At 37.7% G+C, this 20,163-nt stretch overlaps 1 protein-coding gene across 6 annotated transcripts in view; it reads left to right on the top strand.

The window, feature by feature from the left end:
- USP45 (ubiquitin specific peptidase 45) overlaps positions 1-20,163 on the top strand; it is a 65,131-nt gene that overhangs the window by 73 nt on the left and 44,895 nt on the right. For 2 of the 6 annotated variants that reach the window (XR_006654175.3, XM_024551754.3), the window contains exons 2-5: positions 4,689-4,798; positions 6,569-6,741; positions 7,102-7,205; positions 11,797-11,897. Coding sequence is in view for 5 of the 6 variants with exons in the window: in XM_024551754.3 (XP_024407522.2) it covers positions 4,699-4,798; positions 6,569-6,741; positions 7,102-7,205; positions 11,797-11,897 (478 nt within the window). In the remaining variant the exon portion in view is untranslated. Of the gene's footprint in view, positions 1-2; positions 1,693-4,688; positions 4,799-6,568; positions 6,742-7,101; positions 7,206-11,796; positions 11,898-20,163 lie in introns of those variants that run through there. The other 4 variants (XM_053913764.2, XM_045188630.3, XM_045188631.2 and 1 more) reach the window with 4 other exon arrangements.

Here is a 20,163-nt window from a genome sequence, read left to right as displayed (position 1 = left end):
GGGGTTCGGTTCTGGGTTCGCACAGTTTGTCGGTCTTGGTTTTCGCGACCCCAGCCCCAAGTGGGGCGATGCGCTTGGGAGAGAAGCCCCCACACCCTCCCGTGTTCCCGATCCTTGGGGGCGCCAGGAGGTCACCGAGGGCCGCGTGATCCCAGCCGGCCCGATGTCCGGGTGTCCGGGCGGCGGCCGGAGTTGCCGGGGGAGCGAGGGAAGCAGCGGGGCCGCCTGGGAGGGGCCGCGTCACCCAGGCCGAGGCGCGCGGCCGAGGGACACCTATCTGGCCTCCCTCCGGCGCTAGGGATGTTTTTGTTAGTGACGGAGGGAGCGGGTCTAACCACGGGCTTCTGGCAGCACTGTGCAGCACGGGAAGCCCTGGAGACGGCCGTCTGGGTCCAGATCCCCACCGCCCTTCCTGGCCCTGGGACGCTTGCGCGTCACTCAGCCTCTGTGGGTCTCAGGTTCTTCAAGTGTAAAATGGGAAAATAATAGTAACCTATCTCATAAGGTGGTTGTGAGGATTAAGTGGGCTTAGTATTTTCGAAATGCTTAGAACCGAGTGTGATGCTCAGTAAAACAATGTAAGTGATGTTCACCTTTTTGAGTCTGGTATCTAAAAGGACGGCTGTGTCCCAATCCCCCCTCACTCTCCCCGCCATTGAAAGTAATTGCCCAAGAGTAGCAAAACAAAAAGTTTTTTTTTTTAATATGGGCTTTTGTGTGCATAAACTGCTTAAAAAATTAAACATTTCTCATCAACTTAGTTGTACATCCTACATTAAAGGAAAGACGTGTTAAAGTAATGCTGAGGTTGAAAACTGAAAACTTTAGCTGGGAAACCACACGAGAAAAATGGTCAGAAAGTATTTGTGCTGAAAAGAGCATGGTAGGCCCGAGTCTGCTATTCTTAAAAAGGCTGCTTGCAAGGTTAGCCCCTGTTTGGCATGTGGGAGTAGTAGTATGGTTTGTGCTGAAGTTACCAGCTCCCTTAAAAATTCTGGGCCCAGGAGTCTATAACCGGCTTCCCTGGGCAAAAACATTGTGCAGACGCCCTTCTGAGAGGGAGACAATGTTAAGGAAGCCTGCAAATGGCAGGCTTACCTGTGTCTTTTCCCATTATGATCGGGCTGTGTGTTCATACTACATTGCAGTAAAAAACGTTCCCTGATAGTACAACTAGCTATATGCTGAGTTGTGTGTGTGTGTGTGAGAATCTCCAAACGAGAGGGTGGTCTTGGAACTCCCCAGACACTGTTGATGATAGAAAGTATCTGAAGCTCTAACAATTGAACTCATTTCTTTTTGCTTTAAAGGGAAATTGAAAAAGAAACCTACACAGATTTGTGATTGCTAAACAGTGGGTTACTGTCCAAAATTATTCTGTATGTTTAGATATATTGTATATGTCAGAAAAAACACTGGAAATTGACTTGACATTGTCAAGTTAAGTTTGAGTCAATGTTTTTGAAAAAAGGCCCAGGACTTTTACAGATTCTAGGTCAAATACCTGTTTTTTTTTTTTTTTTTTTTAATTCTACAAGCATTATCTATATGTTAATGCTCTTTATCAAGAGTTTATATGTGCAGTTGGGAAAACAATCTGACCAGTTTCTTATGAGCCATTTCCACCCCTGGATTCTTTTAGTTACATCTGTCTCTTTTCAGGACTCAAGTTCAAATAATTGGAGTTTGTATGTAAGGTGGACGGGGGCGGGGGGATAGGATTTGTCATCTGATTATGTCTCTTTCAGTAAAGTAGAAAACTAGATTGTATTTTACGGGGTATGGAGATGGGGGAGTTGGAGGTTTGGCAAAGTGAAAAAGGTTTCAAATGGCTGTGTGAGGAGAAGGTAAGTTGACCAGGTATAGTAGATAATGGGATTACTTGATCCATTTGAGATTGTGTATGAATTTAGTGGACCCACTCCACGTTCTCATAAGACTTTCTCCAGCCTGTTTGAATGCAGACATGGAGAAAGTGGTTAATTGTGTTCACCTAGGATTGGGGTTCTGTTAGAGGGGTGACATGCTCATTCAGGCTGTACACACATATCCTGTTCCTCCTGCATACACAATAACGCTGCTCTCTTCGTACATACCCTAACACCCTGCCCCATGTCTACCTGAGATTAGATGTGGCTGGCTGTATGACTAGTTTTGGCCACTGAAATAGGAGCAGGCATGACAGGTGTCACTTCCAAATGAAGCTTAAGGAATCAGCACTCCCATTTGCCACGCCCCCTTTTCCCAGCCGTGCTGTCGTGATCGTGGAAGCATTTCTTGACATGCAACCTCTTGTCAGCCTGGGCACTAAGGACGAGTAGGAGTGGCTGGTCAAGCAAACTGGAAGAACTTGAAGTTGTGATCAGAGAATGGAAGACTTGAATTAGTGATTTTTGCAAAGTGGAACTATAGGGCTAAGCAGATAGGGAAGGGTGGAGGGAGAAGGCATTCAGAAATGACATGGTGGTCAAGGAAATTTGAAGGCCTTGTGCATCTCTGTGACTCTGAAGGCCTTAATTTGTTGTGGCTCAGCTCAATATGATGATCCTTGACTTAAAGAAATGACTCATAAAATGGTAAATTCAAAAGCTCCGTTACTTGGGACATGGTATGATTAAATCAAGATTCAGAATTTATGACTGAATTGAAAGATTCTTCCACCTTGATCAATAAGAGCAAATAAACAAATAACCATGAAAGTTACAGTGTAGTTTAGCTATGGAGCAGGGTGATATTAGGTAGAATTTAGGCTAAGCTACTTTTTTATTTTTATTTTTTAAGATTTTATTTATTTTTAGAGAGAGGGGAAGGGAGGGAGAAAGAGAGGGAGAGAAACATTGATGTGTGAGAAATACATTGATCTGTTGCCTCTTGCACACTTCCAGGTGGGGACCTGGCCCACAACTCAGGCGTGTGCCTCGACTGGGAATTAAACCAGCGACTTTTCAGTTTGCAGGCTGGCTCTCAATCCACTGAACCACACCAGCCAGGGTTCTGAGCTACTTTTATAGAGACTCCAAAGTCTCTATAGTGGTTTTAAAAAATGCTTAACTTGTATCTAAAATCTTTAGAATTAACTGAGTTTATAGAAATATAAGAGAAAGTGGTAAATAATGCCATGAAGGAAGAGTAAAATTCAGTATGGAATATTGTACAGCCTTGCTACTGAAAGTGTGGCCTGTCGACCCCCAGCAATGTCTTCCCATTGGGATCTCGTTAGACCAGTGGAATCTCAGGTTCTGTGCCAGTCTTGTTTACTCAAAAGCTACATTTTAGCAAAATCTCCAAGGTGACTCATGCACGCCCTGATATCTTAAAAAAGCGAGTGTCTTGCCCTGGCTGGTATGGTTCAGTGGATTGAGTGCTAGCCTGCAAACCAAAAGGTTGCCAGTTCAATCAATACTCCTTTAGGATACATGCCTGGGTTGCCGGCCAGCTCCCTAATTAGGGGCGTGCAAGAGGAAACTGATGTATCTCTCACACATCAATGTTTCTCTCCCTCTCTTTCTCCCTCCCTTTCCCCTCTCTAAGAAGAAATAAATAAAATCATAAAAAAAAAGCCAGTGTCTTGGGAAAGTAAGGCACTGTTAACTCCATTTTTGATGGGACGAACAGTTGTAGATTAAAAGGTACTAAAGTGACATAACCAGTACAAAGTATAAGCCTTGATTGAATCCTTATTCACAAAACCGGTATAGAAACCCTTTTGGGTCAGCTGAAGAAATTGGGATATGATAGGATATGAGATCATATAAGGCAGAGGTGGCAAACGCAAGGCCCGTGGGCCGAATGCGGCCCTCCACCTTGTTTTATCTGGCCCGGCACCTTGTTTCTACATGGTGCCAGTGCCAAGCTTTCACTTAACTATTAAGGAGTAGTTACATGTATATAGTCCTGAAATTACATTTGGCCCTTTGAAGGCAACTGCAAGGCTCATGCGGCCTCTGGTGAAAATGAGTTTGACACCCCTGATATAAAGGAATTAATTAATTTTCTTAGATGTGATAATGATGTGATTATATAGAATATTGTTATTCTTAAGAGATACATGCTGTCTGTAACTTTCAAATAGTTCAGCAAAAACATACATACATGTATATATGTACATTGATATTTATATAAATAAATATGCAAAATGTTCTAGATGTGGAATCTAGATAGTATATGGATATTCATCATACTGTTCTTTTAACTTTTGTGGAAGTTAAAAATTTTTCACAATAAAAAAGTGGGAAAAATACAATAGTTTTAAAAGATAGAAATTTCTTTCTCTCTCAGAAGTGTAGCTCTAGGTCATAAAACAAAGATGGGGTGGCTCTACTATGCTTGGCACGTGGCTTTACCAACTCTTACTATCTTCTAGGTGGTGGGACAGGAGAAAGGGCAAGGGGAACACATGACCCAGCAGTGGCACTTGTTCCATGGATCAGAACTTCAGTTTTTTCATTAGCCTAGACAGCATGTATCTAGGGAGTAGTTGGTAAAAGTCAAATGTAAAGTGCCATTTGTATATTGGTTTAATAAAGATTTTTTTGGATCTAGCTGACTCTCCCCTGTTTTTCCTTTGTTGATTTAGTAGACCAATTACAATTGAAGTAATATCAATTTTAATATGCATTAAGTAAAATACATAAAATTTTAATTTTGAGATTAAACCATCTTCATTTTTCCCCCCCTCACCTTTTCAGTAAGTAACAGATGCGGGTGAAAGAGCCATCCAAAGTTCTAGCTGAGAAAGCCAAAAGAAGCAAAAGGCCCTCTGTACCTCACGATGACGACTCTTCAGATGACATTGCTGGTAAACTGTGCTATCTAGCATCCTAAAGATTGCTGTAGAGAAGAAATAACGATATGTTTTTTCAATTTATTTTTTAATTACAGTTTACATTCAATATTTTGTATTAGTTTGTACAGCATAGTGGTTAAACAGTATGCTTTTAATTAATAAATTCTTTTCTCTTTATTTTTACCATTTTCTGTGTGAACTTTAAAAATCATCTGTCTAGTTCCAAAAAAATGCTGTTGGTGTTTTTATTGAGATTTTGTTTAGTTTATAAAGTAATTAGAATTAGCTTATTTTTGTTGTTGTCGTCCTCTTTCTCATGGACTTGGAGGATTTTCTTTACTTTCTTACCAGTTTGTTCATCTTTTCATTTAAAAAGATGTTTTTAATATACTTATGGTTTTAACCTAGATAGTGTTTCAGGATTGCTAGATTGCTGTATTGAAGGAAGTCTAAATTTTGTGTTTAAATATTCTATTCTGTTAATAAGATTTTCTTCAGGGATTCTGATATTGTGTTAACTCCTTTGCCTGTCTTCGCTTATGAACGTTTTTCCTAAAATCCTCTGAAACTCCTGTTTCCTTTTCATTTTGCTTGCTGTTTTTATTTTTATCCTTTATTGTGTTTTCATCAGTGTCTGTGTTACTTTATGGGCTTTAGTTTTGCCTTCATTTTTGTGGTTTTATTATTTTTTTCTTCCTCTTCTTTCCTGAACTCTGCCAGTTACTTCCTAGTGTTGTGCCACCTCATGCTAGAGTGTTTGCTTCTGTTTTCTGTTTTTATTTCGTAGCAGTGATTGCTCTGCATGATTTTCCATTTCCTTTCTTCCTTTCTCTTATATTATCTTCTCATAGAATTTGCATCTGATTTTTCTTCGATTACTCATTCTTTGATGTAAGGTTGCAATTCTTGGGCCAGTAAGTTTTTATTATTATTTTAAATCCTCATCCAAGGATATGTTTATTGTTTGAGAGAGAGAGAGAGAGAGAGAGAGAGATCAATGAGAGAGGGAAACATCGATTGGTTGCCTCCCATATGCACCCCGTGACTGGGGAGAGAACCTGCAACCTAGGCATGTGCCCTGACTGGGGATTGAACCTGTAACCTTTTGGTGTATGGCACCACGTTCCAACCAACTGAACTACCTGGGCAGGGCTGTGTGTGCATCTTAAGAGAAACAAAGTATATTTAAAATGCTAGACACATTGTAGCTGCCCAATAAATAATCTCCTTTATTTTATTTATTTATTAAACTTTTGTTTTTGAACTAATTTTAGATTCATAGGAAGGTACAAAGAAATATACAAGGGGGTCCCATTTACCCTTCACCTAACCTTTCCTGGTTTAAAGTACTGTATTTCTACAGTACAGTATCGGAACCAGAAACCTGATGTTGGGACCATCCTTAGAGCTTATTCAGATTTCACCAGACACACATGCATTCGTGTGTGTACACACATGCATTCATAGCTTTTTGCAGTTTTATTACATGTGTTGCTTTCTATAACCACCACAATGAAGCTACTTGACTGCTAAATCACCCCTGGAAGTTTATGTCTGTCTGTTGCGACCACTCTTTCTCTCCATCTGCAGCCTTTGGTAATCACCAGTCTGTTCTCAAACTCTGAAATTATGTTGTTTTACAAATGTTTTATAAATGGAGTCATGCAGTATGTATCTCAGTGCTTTTCAGTTACAGCATTTTAATGTCAGTGACTTTGCTTACTGATGGTAGCATTTTGGTTTAGCAAAGCAAACGCTCAAGTTTTGTTTTGTCTCGTTCAGTAGGTTTCACTTGCCAACACGTAAGTCATGCTGTCAATGTGAATCATGTGAAAAAAGCAATAGCTGAGAATCTGTGGTCAGTTTGCTCAGAATGTTTAAAAGAAAGAAGATTCTATGACGGACAGCCTGGACTTTCTTCTGATATTTGGTTGTGCCTCAAGTGTGGCTTTCAGGTGAGAAAAATGGTTTTCATGTGTGAGTTTGCCTTAAATATTTTCCTTAATGCTTATTTTGAGTTTGATTGTTAGCAATGTTTAGAACTTAAGGTAAATTTATTCCATGTTTTGGTAGAACTCTGTAAGACTGAGCTTAGAAATGTTTAAGATAAAGTAAAGGGAATATTTTGTTCAGAAAGTGTGGTTTATAAAAACTTGAAAGGCAATCTAACCCACTAGCAATGGTTCTCATATCTAGATGGGTCTTTATGTATTTCTATTTGTAAGTTTTTTTTAGTTTGAGTATGTTTTAAATTTTGGTTAATTGGAAACAAATGTATTTGTAAATCATACAAATAGTGTTCTGCTCATCTTTAGGGATGTGGTAAGAACTCAGAAAGCCAGCATTCACTGAAGCACTTCAAGAGCTGGAGAGCAGAGCTTCACTGTATTATAATTAGTCTGAACACGTGGATTATATGGTAAGTTAGATTTTGTACTTATGTCCACTATAAAAATATCCTTTTTTTAGTTCCACAGGTAAAATAATTAAAGATATTATACCAGCTTATGTTTTTTAGCCTGAATACAACCTATGGAAAACATGAGTACAGATTTTAAATAAGAAAAAAATTAGTCATCCCTCTACTTTTCTTTAACATTTTCTTTGTGCAGTCAGGAAACATTCCTTCCAGTTATTTTTTGTAATGAAATTCTAATACAGGACCCAGAGTTCTGGAGGAGGAAGGTACTTGAATCAGTCAAGTGGTTTGGTGATTTTCTTCAAGGAAAAGGGAACTTTTTAGGCGATTCTGTTAATACTATGTAGCTTCGGTTGGGAATCAAGTCCAGTTCCCTCACTTTATGTATAAGGACACTAGATACCATTTGCCCTTTTGTGGTAACAAAACAAAAATCCAGGCACTAATACAAGATTCCCTTTCTCTTCTCAGCACACCACATTGCTTCAGTGGTTAGGCGGACACTGTTGAAAAATTTTCAGTGTATTTTACAACAAAAGTTTTCTATTGGAATTTATAGACACCTAGAGTTCCTTAAATGAATTGTCAGGAGTCTTCAAATTTTCTTTAAGACAAAAATATTTTAACTTTGTATTTTTATTTCAGGTTTCTAAAATCAGGATTATTTTGGCCTGTAGGACAGATTATCATCTTATACTTTAACTCAGCCACAGGGTTGGATGGTTGCTGCATTTGTGTTTTTGTTGGTGGTGGTCCCAAGTAATAGTACTGGAGAGAAGGAGGAAAGAATAGAGGGATGTTAATATGCATTGGAGCCAGGGGAGTGAGAGATGATGCCTCTGGTGGCAGATCAATAAACATTCCTCTCTAGTCTTAAAAGAAGCGATGGCATCAAACTGTGGGGTGCCTCAGAATCACTGGGAGGGCTCATTGAAGTACATAGCTGGGTCCCAGGCCCACAGATTCTGATTTGGTAGTTTTAAGCTAGGGCCTGAGAAATTGCCTCTCTGTAGTCTCCAGGTGTTGCCAGTCCTGCTGGTCTGGGGACCGCAGTTTGAGGACAGCTGAAATAGGAAGAAGTAGTGGGAGAACCGAGTGGTAGCTGACAGAATAGTCCCATCTCAAGTCAATCTGTGTCAGAATTGATGTTGTAGCTCTTAGGGTCATAATTATGGTCTGATAATTTCATTACTTATTTCAGCAACAAAGCATTGCTAGTTATTATGTAATTGATTTTGTAATTTGTATTTATTTATATAACTTTGCTTTCAAAAGAAGGGCGATGATTTTATTGAATTTTGTGAGTGGATGTATTAGAGTTATATTATAATAAAAATAATTTAAATCACATTTGGGGGTATTGCAAGGGAATTATTTCTCTTTTAAAGGAAGAAATTCAAGTTTGTTACTTGCATTGATATAGAATTTAAAGATCATGGCTATTTTCTTTTCCCTTTTATTTATTTCTTTTTAAAAAAGTTTTAAATTTTTAAAATTTTCTTGATTTCCCCCCATCTAATTCTTAAATGTTAAAAAGTTTAATAATTTCAATAGAAAACTTCACTAATTTGGATTAAAGAGAGGGCTAGCCTGAAATAAGGAAAAACCTGAAAAAAGAAAGGAATGTTATAGATTTGATAATTATGGCTAACAAAGTATTGCTAGACTGTGGATTTGATACTGCTTTAATAGATATTAATTATTATTAGCACAGTTGTTTCTTACCTCTGATTTCAGTTAGAATCACACAGGTGGAATTTTATAACCCCATAGGTGCCAGTGGTCCCCTATTAAGTCAGGGCTTCTGTATTTTTAAGTTCCATTGATGATTCTCATGTCTAACCAAGGTTAAGGGGCACTGATTAACACTTCAAGTTAATATACGAGGTCTGTCTGGAAAAAGCCCAGCCATTGCTAATATAATGAGAACGGTTTGGTGACATCCATGTAACCTGGCAGCCAAAGGGAGTGGCCTGGGGTGTACATGTGTGAACAATGATGACTTCACTGTACTAGTCAGTCGGGGTGATAGATGCTGTTGAGTGAGTATGTGTACTGTGTGATGGTCTCATTCAAAATGACTGAGGATAGCAACAAATCTGCATCAAATTTTGCATTAAGCTTGAACATTACTCCGTGGAAACTATTCAGATGATTCGAAAGTCCACACTATGGGCAACTGGTGGTTGGCAGCTTCATCATGACCATGCTCCTGTTCATGCATCGAGTCTCATGCAGAGTCTTTTTGACAAAACATCAAATCACCCAGGTGACTCAGCCCCACTACAGTCCATATTTGGTGCCCTGTAACTTCTGGCTTTTCCCAAAACTAAAATCACCTTTGAAAGGGAAGAGATTTCAGACCATCTATGAGATTGAGGGAAAATACAATGAGGCAGCTGATGGTGACTGGGAGAACTGTGTGAGGTTTCAAGGTGCCTGCTTTGAAGGGGACTGAGGCATCATTTTCCTATGTACAATGTTTCTTGTATCTTGTACCGTATTTTTCAGACCATAAGAGGCACCTAGGTTTTAGAGGAGGAAAATAGGAAAAAAAATTTGAAGCAAAAAATGTGGTAAAATATTTAATAAAATAAATAACATAATATTTCATCAATGTAAATGTAACTATGTTCAGGCTATAAGACACACCCCCATATTCCTCCCAAATTTGGGGACGGGGGGAGTGCATCTTATAGTCCCCAAAATACGGTATCTTCTTCAGTAAATGTCTGTTTTTCATAGAACATGGCTGGATACCTTCTGGACAGACCTCATATGAATGACTGCTTCCAAAATGTTCCTCATCTGTAAAAAGAAAATATTATACTTCTATAAAGCTGTTTATTTCAAAAATGATAATACTTTTTTTTATTGTTGTGAGGAATTAAACCAGAAAATACACATGAAGCACTTAGAACAGTGCCTGGCTTGTAGTGTATGCTCGATTAATTTTTTATGTTATTTCTAATGGAAACAAGTAGAATTAACTTATTTTGAGCTGTCCTTTTTTTCTCCAAATCCCCTGTCATTGTGCAGTTTTTATTTATTTATTTTTGTACTCTTAAAGTTACATTATATTTTATAACAAATAAACATTAAATTGTAATTGCAGTAAAAATTTAACATTTTAATACTTTGAAAATGAGCAATTACATTTTTTGTATTTGTGGCAATAGTTACATCTGTATATATTGACCATGTATTATAATGTAAGCGTGGTAACTAAATTTTTTAAATTCCATCATAGCCTATGGAAAACGTGTTTTGGGAATGTTTTCTGTGACTCATTTCCTTCATGGATTTATCTATGTATCTATTTCTGTGTGCAAGTGATATAGTAGACACTTAGTAAATAATTGACTAGTTTACAATATTTGACTTAGTAAACATTTGACCTAGTTCACGGCCATTGATTCCAGGACCACTAAGAGTTATATGTAAGAAGACTGTGAATATGTAAGTTAGTGTTGGTATAATACATTTATAAAACTTTCATTGCTTTTAAACACATGTTTTTATTTGATCATTGGGCCTCATGAAGATAAAGGATACAGGTAATGATAATATATAGAAGAAACCTTTATTAATACTATATGCACTAATGAGTAAACTTAGTGGAGGGTTGTTTTCTGAAAAGGTATGTGTTTTTGAAAATTGTTCTCTAACCTCTTCTTCCCAAATAAGTCTCAAACAAAATAAAACACTAATCTCATCCAGTCTTTCCCACCTTGGTAAGTGGATCCGCCATCACTTAAGTATTCAAGCCAGAGGCTGGCACTTATTTTCTTCCCATTTATTTTATTTTATTTTTTTAACCTTTTAACAATAGTAGACAAATAGGTAGTGATTTTTTCTGTATCTTTCACCTAGCTTTAAACATTACAGCCCACAGCTAGTCTTGTTTCCTTTAAACCAGGACTTCTCAATCTCAGTACTGTTGTCATTTGAGCCGATAATTCTTTTTGTGAGTGGACTGCCCTGGACATTACAGGATGTCTAGCAGCATCCTTGGCCGCTCTACCCACCGGATGCCAGTAGCTGCTTCCCCAGTGTGACAACCAAAATGGTCTCAAAACATTGCCAGATGTCCTGTGGGGGACAAAATTGTTCCTGTTTGAGAATCACTGGCATGCCCTCATCCACGTCTCCCTTCTCATGGCAGTTATTTTGACACTTTGCTCTCCCTTATCCCTTATCTTTTAAATCTCATTCAGTCATTTGATACCTGAAAATATATTAGATAAACGTGTTCATTTTTCTCCAGATCCGCCCTTTCGGTCCGTATCTGCCCGTATTCCTGATGCCCTCCAATTTGACATTAGTCAGTGATAGTTTTGAATTTAAATGGGATCATATCACTCTCCTCCTTGAAAATCCCTTAGGGCATTCCATTACACTTAGGGTAAACTACCAAAACTTTAATTCGAGTACTGAGGCTTTGTATGGACCGTCCACTGCTTATTTCTCTAGACTCTCCTGGTGCCTCACCATAATTTAAAGACAAAAGTAGATAAACACCAACTTTATTACCTGATGTACAAAATTATTGAAAATACTTTCATAATATTTGCTTAAATTTTGTTTTCAGGTGTTACGAGTGTGATGAAAAATTATCAACGCATTGTAATAAGAAGGTTTTGGTTCAGATAGTTGATTTTCTCCAGAAACATGTTTCTAAAACGCAAACAAGTAAGTTAAGCAGTTGCTAAAGAAATTTGTATTAAACTGTAATATTTTTTATTTGGTATAAAGAGTTCATAAATTCATAAAGAATACCTTAGATTTTATGGTCGCCTCTCGGTACACGTGCCGTGTATTCTTTGGCAGCTATCCTGTGTTGTATGTACATAACCAGTAATGAGAAACTGGTGAGGGTAGTGGCTACATTGTGGGCTTTTGAGTCAGATAGTGCTGAGTTTGAATTTGGGCTCCACCTGAGCTGCTTACTGTCTATGTGGATTTTACTCCTTAGTTCCCTTACTTAAAAAATTAGGAAAACCATTCTATCATGTCCAGTTGTTGTGAGGCTGAGATGTTTTCTAAAGATTTAGAAATAATATGTGTAAAAATACTTGTGTAATGCCTGACACATATTTATGAAATGATATCTGTTATTTGTTATGTAATGGTAGTGCAGTTCTGACACTACCTAGAATGAGGCTAACCTTACAAGAGTGAGGGCTCAGTGCCCCCACCAGATGCCCTCACTTCACACACCATCCTCAGGCTCAGGGGTTCCCAGGCCACCCACATTTCTGAACAACTGACTATAAACTCAGGGGTTTCTACTGCCCTCTTTGGTTCAATAATTTGCTACAAGGATTCAGAGAACTCAGGAAAGTGCTAACCTTACAATTACAGTTTTATTACAGCAAAAAAAAGAAAAAAAGAAGAAGAAGAGAGAGACACACACACATAGTATGGGTTTGGGAAGGTCCTAAAAATGCAGCTTCTGTATCTTCTTCCTGTGGGGTCAGGATGCATCACCTTCCTGGCACGCTGATGTGTAACAATATGCAGTGTTATTAACCAGGGAAGCTCATTGCAGCTTTGATGTCTGGAGTTTTTATTGGGGTTTCATTGCATAAGCATGGCCACAGGATTTAACTCAGTCTCCAGTACTCCAGCCCTCTAATCACACGGTTGGTCCTTATGGCATGCCTGGCTCCCATCCCCAGTCATTTCATTAGCGTAATCTGTCTAGGCACCCACAATGAGTATAAAAGACACTTTGTTAACTTTGTTAACATAAGCTATCAAGTGTGGTCCAGGGGCCCAACATGAATTGAAAGGACACTTCAGCTACTCTGGATATCCAGGGAGTTAGTGAGTACTTCTCAGGAACGTGGGATAAAGGGCAGCCAAGTTCTTTATTATAAAATAGTAATGTATTATATATTAATTAGATACTTTGTTATCTATCTAATGTGTAGACAATATATAATGTTAATACAAATTAAGAGTAATAGGGAAGCAGTTTCTTCATTCAAAAATATTAAGTGCCTATCACATGCTAGGTTTTATACTTTATTTGATATGTAGTGGTAAAACAAAGACATTTTATCTTGGCCTTTTGGGGTTTAGAGTATGGTGGGGGGGCAGACAAAAATAAGCAAATATATAATAAGTTTTGATAAGTGCTAAAAAGGAAAGGAACAGTGAGGGGGCAGAAAATGCAGACAAATGTAATTGAACAACAATATAATAACTTTTTTAAAAAAAGGAAAGGAACAGATTGTAGAAATAACTGATAACATTTTGGTCACAGTGATCAAGAAAGACCAGTATGGCTGGAGTGTGGTGTGCTGGGAGAGAGTAGGATGAGCTGAAATTAAGAGGTGGATGGGCCGGTCATGAAGGATACTGCAAGGAATTCCTTCGTAAAGAGTTTTTATTTTATTAGAAGTGTAATGGAAGCTATTAAAGTATTTTAACCAAGGGAGTAACAGTTATTTCATCTTTTTTTAAAAATATTTTTTTAGCCCTGGCTGGTTTGGCTCAGTGGGTTGAGTGCTGGTCTGCAAACCAAAAGGTTGCCAGTTTGATTCCCCGTCAGGGTACATGCCTAGTTTGTGGGCCAGGTCCCCAATTGGGGGAGGGTGAGAGGCAGCTGATTGATGTCTCTCCCCCTCTCCTTCTCCCTCCCTTCCCCTCTCTCTAAAAATAAACAAATAAAATCATATATATATTTTTAGGGTAAAGGGGGGGAAAGAGAGGGAGAAAAATATCGATTGGTTGCTTTTCATGTGCACCCCTACTGGGGACTGAACCCACAGCTTAGTCATGTGCCCTGACCTGAAATTGAGCCAGCGATCTTTCACTTTGCAGGGTGACAGCCAACCAACTGAACCACAACAGTCAGGGCAGTTATTTCATCTTTTTATAAGATTTATAAGATTACTCTGATTACTAGATGGAGAATAGACTGTTGGGGGTTAAGAGCGAAGGTGGGGCAGTCACTAAGGAGGTTCAAAGAGGTGGTAGGCCAAGGGAGGGACTAGTGCAGGCACTGCTGGAGGGTGGGTAGAGTAAAATGTGATGAGGAGGGAGAGTGGGAGGAATGAAGTACAAACCTCAGGATTTCCATTAACTAGGTGAAGGGAGTGAATGGACATGATAATTTTGAAATGACTTTGGGGCAGAATTGAACTGCTTAGTACTTGACATCAGAAACCAAAAAAATTATGTCAAAATATACTTGTCAGCCATAGTTTCATGAGTCCAATATAAGTTGTATTTGTTAGCTATGGCTCTGAGACAGTAATGGTGAGGAAATTGGAGGAGGAACTAGAGGAAGTAAACACAGGTTCCTGGACAGTAGAATAAATGATTAATTTTATCACACATTCAACAAATAATTTATTGAAATCTTACTCTGTTAAACTAGTTACAGCTCCATTGTGTGCAAGTCAAGAATCAGGAAAAATATGGTGGGGATAGATACTTACTACTTCAGGAATAGAGATGTTGGTCTCGACGCTGTCTCCTGAAAACTGCACATTAACTTTGGTGTCCACAGTAAGATAGGCAGGGATATGGTGCCAAGGGTGGCAAAAGTGCAGTTGTAGAAATTATTTTCTCTGTGTTTTTCACCTCAGTTTCCTTGAGATTAAGAACAAAGCCAGTCTGATTGCATTTAATTTTACAGATTTCTTGAGTATTTATAGTCATAAGGAATACAAGGTAGGGAGAAAGAACAAGGGCTTTGAGTCAGGCATCCTGGTATTCAAATTCAGCTTTTTCCATTGGTCACTAGCTACGCGACCTGGGGCAGATTACAGTTTGTCTGAGCCTCATTGTCCTCAGCACTTTTTCGCTCTTTCCAGGGGGCTTCTGGAAATAGAGATTGATAAAACAGTTTCTGCCCCAAAGAAGTTTAAGATCTAAGAGAAACTGTGAGATAAAAAAGTAATGATAATGTAAGTAGAATAGAATTTGTATTTTGAGACTTTGTTTAAACAAAGTCCTTTAGGTAGTCAAAGAGGGATATAATGATCAGTTGAAAGGAATTCAGAAGGAATCTATGATGAGTTGGCTGACCCCTAAAGGATGAACTTGGGATAAGTGGAGATGAGAGAGGAAATCATTTCAGGTGGTGGAAAGGACCTGTGTCAGCTTTAATTGTGTTTAGGGAGCTATGGGTAGCACATGAAATGGTGGGAAATAGGTTCTTGTGGGAATTTGAGAGTTTACAGAGCTTTCAAATCCATAGAGAGATGTAGTTCTGAATTCAAGGTTTCCAGAAGTTCTAGGGCAGAATGTGAGTATCTTTGTTTTCCAAGCTACAGGATTTGTCGGGCAGTTTGATTTAAAATAAGATCCCTTGGCATTCTAGGAAGCAAGTTTTGGGGGATAATAATTTGCCATATTCTTTCTTTCATGAGGCTTTATTATATTTTTATCAAATACTTTAAAAACCAAATGTGGGAGTTGCTATTGAGGTTTGTAAGAATGCTTGATATGCTTATGCAGCTGTATATGGTAATTCAAAAAAATATGAAGCTGTGTGCATTGTATTTAGGTGAAAGAACAAGAATGATTTGAAAATATTCTTTTTATATTCTGCAGTAAGTAAAAATAACTCTACTGAGAGGAAAGCCTGCACCTATACCTTAAACATGTTTTACGTGATGCAGTGCCTGAACTAATGTCCAGTACAGCTGCATCCGCTTCTCTGCACACAGAGTCTAGGCTGGTGCCCCACCCGCCTCTTAAAAACAACTAGCTCAGGGAGCCTCAGCTTTTGGTTTCATAGTCTGTTAGACTCTTAAAACTTTATTGAGGACTTGAAGAGCTTTTGTTAGGTAGGTTATATATCAATACTTATCATCATAGAAGTTAAAACAAACAAAATTAAATATTAATTTACTGAAAAATAGTAGTAATTTCATGATATGTTAACTCAAATAACATTTTAAAGAAAGAACTATTTTTTAAAAAATAACACAAACATAATAAGTGGCATTGTTTTACATTTTCACAAATCTCTTTAATGTCTGGCTTAATAGAAGAGAGCTGGATTCTCATACCTGCATCTGTACCCAGTCTGTTGTGGTATCACATGGCATGTAGCCTCTGGAAGCCTTCATTGTATAACTGGGAATGAATGAAAGTAAAAAAAACAAACAACATTAGACTTATAAAGTACTTCTGACCTTAAGGACCTTGAAAAGAAGGTGTTTTCAGATGCACTTTCAGAACTGCTGGTCTAGCACATTTCTGTCTCTTATTTTCTGTCTGCAAGTCTGCAGCCTTACTTGCTCTCAGGCTCAGCTCAAATCCTACTACAAGACCACTTGCCTAACCCTTTGTCTGATCTCCTTTCTTCTATGCAGCATACCTTGGAATGTAAGACCACAGGGTTTTGCACTGTTTAGCTTTCATGTGTTTATGTGTCTGATTTGTAAAACTGTATGTTCCTTGAGGGTTGTACCCTGGCTTATATTCTTTTTTATTCGTATGTGGCTAAGCAGTAAATACTTACTGAACTGAACTGAACTAGCATGCAACTAGGTTTTACTGGGAAGTAGATAAGCTTTGCATTTTTGCCCTTCCAAAAGCCTGAGTATTAATATCAAAATTTTATTTATTCATTCAGTCTTTTAATACGTTTGCATTTCTAGCCAGATGCTGAGCTAGATATTGGAGATACTGTAGTGAATGAGACAGATCTATTTCTCAGTTCCTGCCATTATTGATCTTTTGGTCCAGTAGGGGATATTGAGGAATCTCAATTATAACTGCTTGTTTAAATAGTGCTGTGATGGCGTAAGTACAGGGGACTGTGAGAAAATTTTGGTGTAGTCTCTAACCTAGACTGGAAGAGCCAGAAACGTTTTATCTAGAGGAAGACCTTTCTAAGCCAAGAGCTGAAAGATAACTAGAAATCAGCTAGACGAAGAGGTTATGTGTTCCAAGCAGAGGAAATAGCTTATCGATGAGGGAGCTTGATATATTCGGGGAAATTTTATAGAGCTGCAAGGTTGAGTTTTGTGGTGCTGGGGAATGGTTACAGGTCAGACTCAAGAGGTATGTAGGAACAGATGTGAAAGGGCCCTTGTAAATTCAAAGTTTATCCTGCAGGCAGTGAGGAACTAGTACTTTTAAATGGAGATGTACGTGATTAGTTTTGTATTTTAGAAAAATGTCTTGACTATCGTGTGGCAGATAGATAGGCATGCCTTTGTATGTGGCAATATCAGTTTATTACATGATCAAATAAAGATTTCTAAGGCTAATGGTTAGCGAGGAGTTAATGGAACTTTGAGAATAAACAGGTGAGGTAATTATTATTCGGTTCCAAGGTAGAGGAGTCATGGGGCAGCAAGTTTTTCCTTTTTAAAAATTAAACTTCTTTTCAGCTGCAGAAATGGGTCAATTACATTAATACTACATGACTGGGCTAGGTAATTGCATTAAGCAGTCAAGGGAGCCCCAGTGCAGGTTCCCAGAAGAATGCTTACAGCTGTGTAGATTTCACATCTGATGCTGGGATTTGCTTAAAAAAAACCCCTCCACATCCTACCCCTCAAATATGTACCAGAAAACTAAAAACAACCAATAAAATCCTGATATATAACACAAAGTTGAAAAAGAGCAAGAAAACTTTCTTGTGAGACCCACCCAGAAGTATATATTATTAAAAAGTGGGTCTATATTCTCAGAAAGGCTCATTTGTCACTTTGATAGTCTTGTAAATGTCATGTAAGTATTCTACAAATACTCATAGAATGGGGTAGTTCCTGGTGAAGTAATATTGTTGCATATTGGCTTGATTTTTGTGAAGTAAACAGATGATTGACACTCCCACATCTTTTTTTCTAAAACAATAAAGTTTCCCTATAATTTTAATACTGGTGGGACACCATTTTCAAAGAGCTTAGAGAATAGAATATTCTGTTAAGTTCATTAAGCTTATGCTTTTGGTATAAAAAGACATGATTTGTGTTGGTTCTTTTGGTTGAATTAAGTGTAAGTTTGCTTTTTCTTTTTTTGAAATAAGAAAGTAAATAGTATGTTTGGGATCTGAAACAGTGTGTCTGAAGATAAATAATATTACCCTGGCCAGTGTGACTCAGCTGGTTGGAGCATCATCCAGTAAAGCATTAGGTTTCCGGTTTGATATGTGGTCAGGGCACACACCCAGGTTGAGTGTTTGATTCCTGGTCAGGTCATGTAGGGGAAGACAACCAATTGATGTTCCTCTCCTATATTGATGTTTCTCTCTCTCTCCCCTCCTTTCTCTCTAAAAACAATGAAAAGAAAATGTCCTTGGGTGAGGATAAAAAATAGTAATAATATTGTGCCTGTTTACAGTAAAGATTTGAATGTAATATAATACTTTAACCTGTTTTTAAAAAGTAGTACATTTTGTTTTGCTTAAAAGTGATAGTTGTTTGCCTAAGAAATATGCATTTTCAAAAATAAGTACTAAAAAAGGTTATTTCCTTGTGTAAAAGGGGTTAGGGACAAAAAGATGTTGGACATTAAAAAAACAACATATTGTTACATGTAGGGATTTAAATCTGGGATTCATCATTCGAGTACAGAACATATAAAATTATGGTGAACATAATATGTTCATATAAATGAACATATAAAATTATTTGAGTGACTATTTCCTCAGTTCCCCAAAGATGACACCTCACTAGTAACCTTCTGGAAACATAGGGAGAACTTAATTGCGTTCTTGGGTGCCTAAGGCATTAGGGCTTAATTCATTTGAGGAACCCTTTGAGAAACGCTGCTGTAAACTTTAATAAAGCTATAAATACACACACCAAAGACATCCAGTACATCCTGCTTTGCTTGAGTTGTGGCCTTTTCTTTCATATCATCACTAGCATTTCATTAGTGTCTTAAATTATTGCACTTATTAACCGTATCAACTCCTTTATACAGACAGTATATCATAATGTTTAAGTGTGTAGACTCTGAAGCCAGACCGCCAAGTTTTGAATTTACTGTTATTAACTAGCTGATTTCATCATCTCTCTGCAATGGAGACAATTGTCAGAGGAGATAATGCTCTCAATCTCTTTCTTTGAATAAGCAAACTACCAAATACGTTTTCCGTCCCTATACCTATGGGAAACTTGGGAAGCACCATTGTTCCCCTGTTGGTTTAACAAAAGTAATTTACAAATATTTATACCTTTGAGAAAGTAGACATTTAATAGGACTTGGCAACACATCCACTGTTGGCTGTTTTCAATTTCCTCCCATGATAAGAAAAGATGCATCGCTATGTATTTGCTCTTTTATTCTATAGGTTAAATGTTGGGGGAACTTTTGGCCAATTTATAAACATGTCTTAAATTTTAAATTACTGGTGTTAAACTGCCCTCCAGAAAGATTATACAAAAGTATAGTTGACAAGAGTACTCGCTTTTTCATATTTAACTTTGTTTATAGTTTTTAGGGGTTTGGGGGTAATAATGAAGTTCTTAATGTCATTTTTGCCATGTCCATCAATTTTGTGTATGTGTGTGCTTTGCTTCAGCCAATTTTCTGTCTTGTGAGACCTGAGTATGCACAAAATCTTATCAGGTTGCCCAATCAGCAGCTCTTTGAGTACTCAGATTATAGGATTAAAGGTAAACTACAGAGATATAAAAGAGCTTTAAACATTTTATCTAGAATGCCTGAATTTTTCTCTTAATATTGTTTACCTTCTGGTGTCTATGTTAATTTATCACACAAATGCAATAACTGATGACAGGGTTGGTAATATAAAGGTAAGACAGTAAATCCCTTTTAATAAAATAATCTTCCAACACTGAAATTCTTTCCAATTATAGGCATTTCATGGGTTCAGGTAAAACTTGAGAACAAAACAAATGATAATCAGAATTTTGTATAATTTGTCTTTTTTGTTATTGCTGTAGCAGCTTCGTCCTTTTAATTACACCATACTTCAAAACATTTGGAAGTGTAGTCCCTGGTGCATTTGGCT

Source organism: Desmodus rotundus, chromosome 11 (assembly GCF_022682495.2).
Source record: "Desmodus rotundus isolate HL8 chromosome 11, HLdesRot8A.1, whole genome shotgun sequence".
Taxonomy (NCBI): Eukaryota; Metazoa; Chordata; class Mammalia; order Chiroptera; family Phyllostomidae; genus Desmodus; species Desmodus rotundus.
This window is presented reverse-complemented; position numbering and strand designations above follow the sequence as displayed.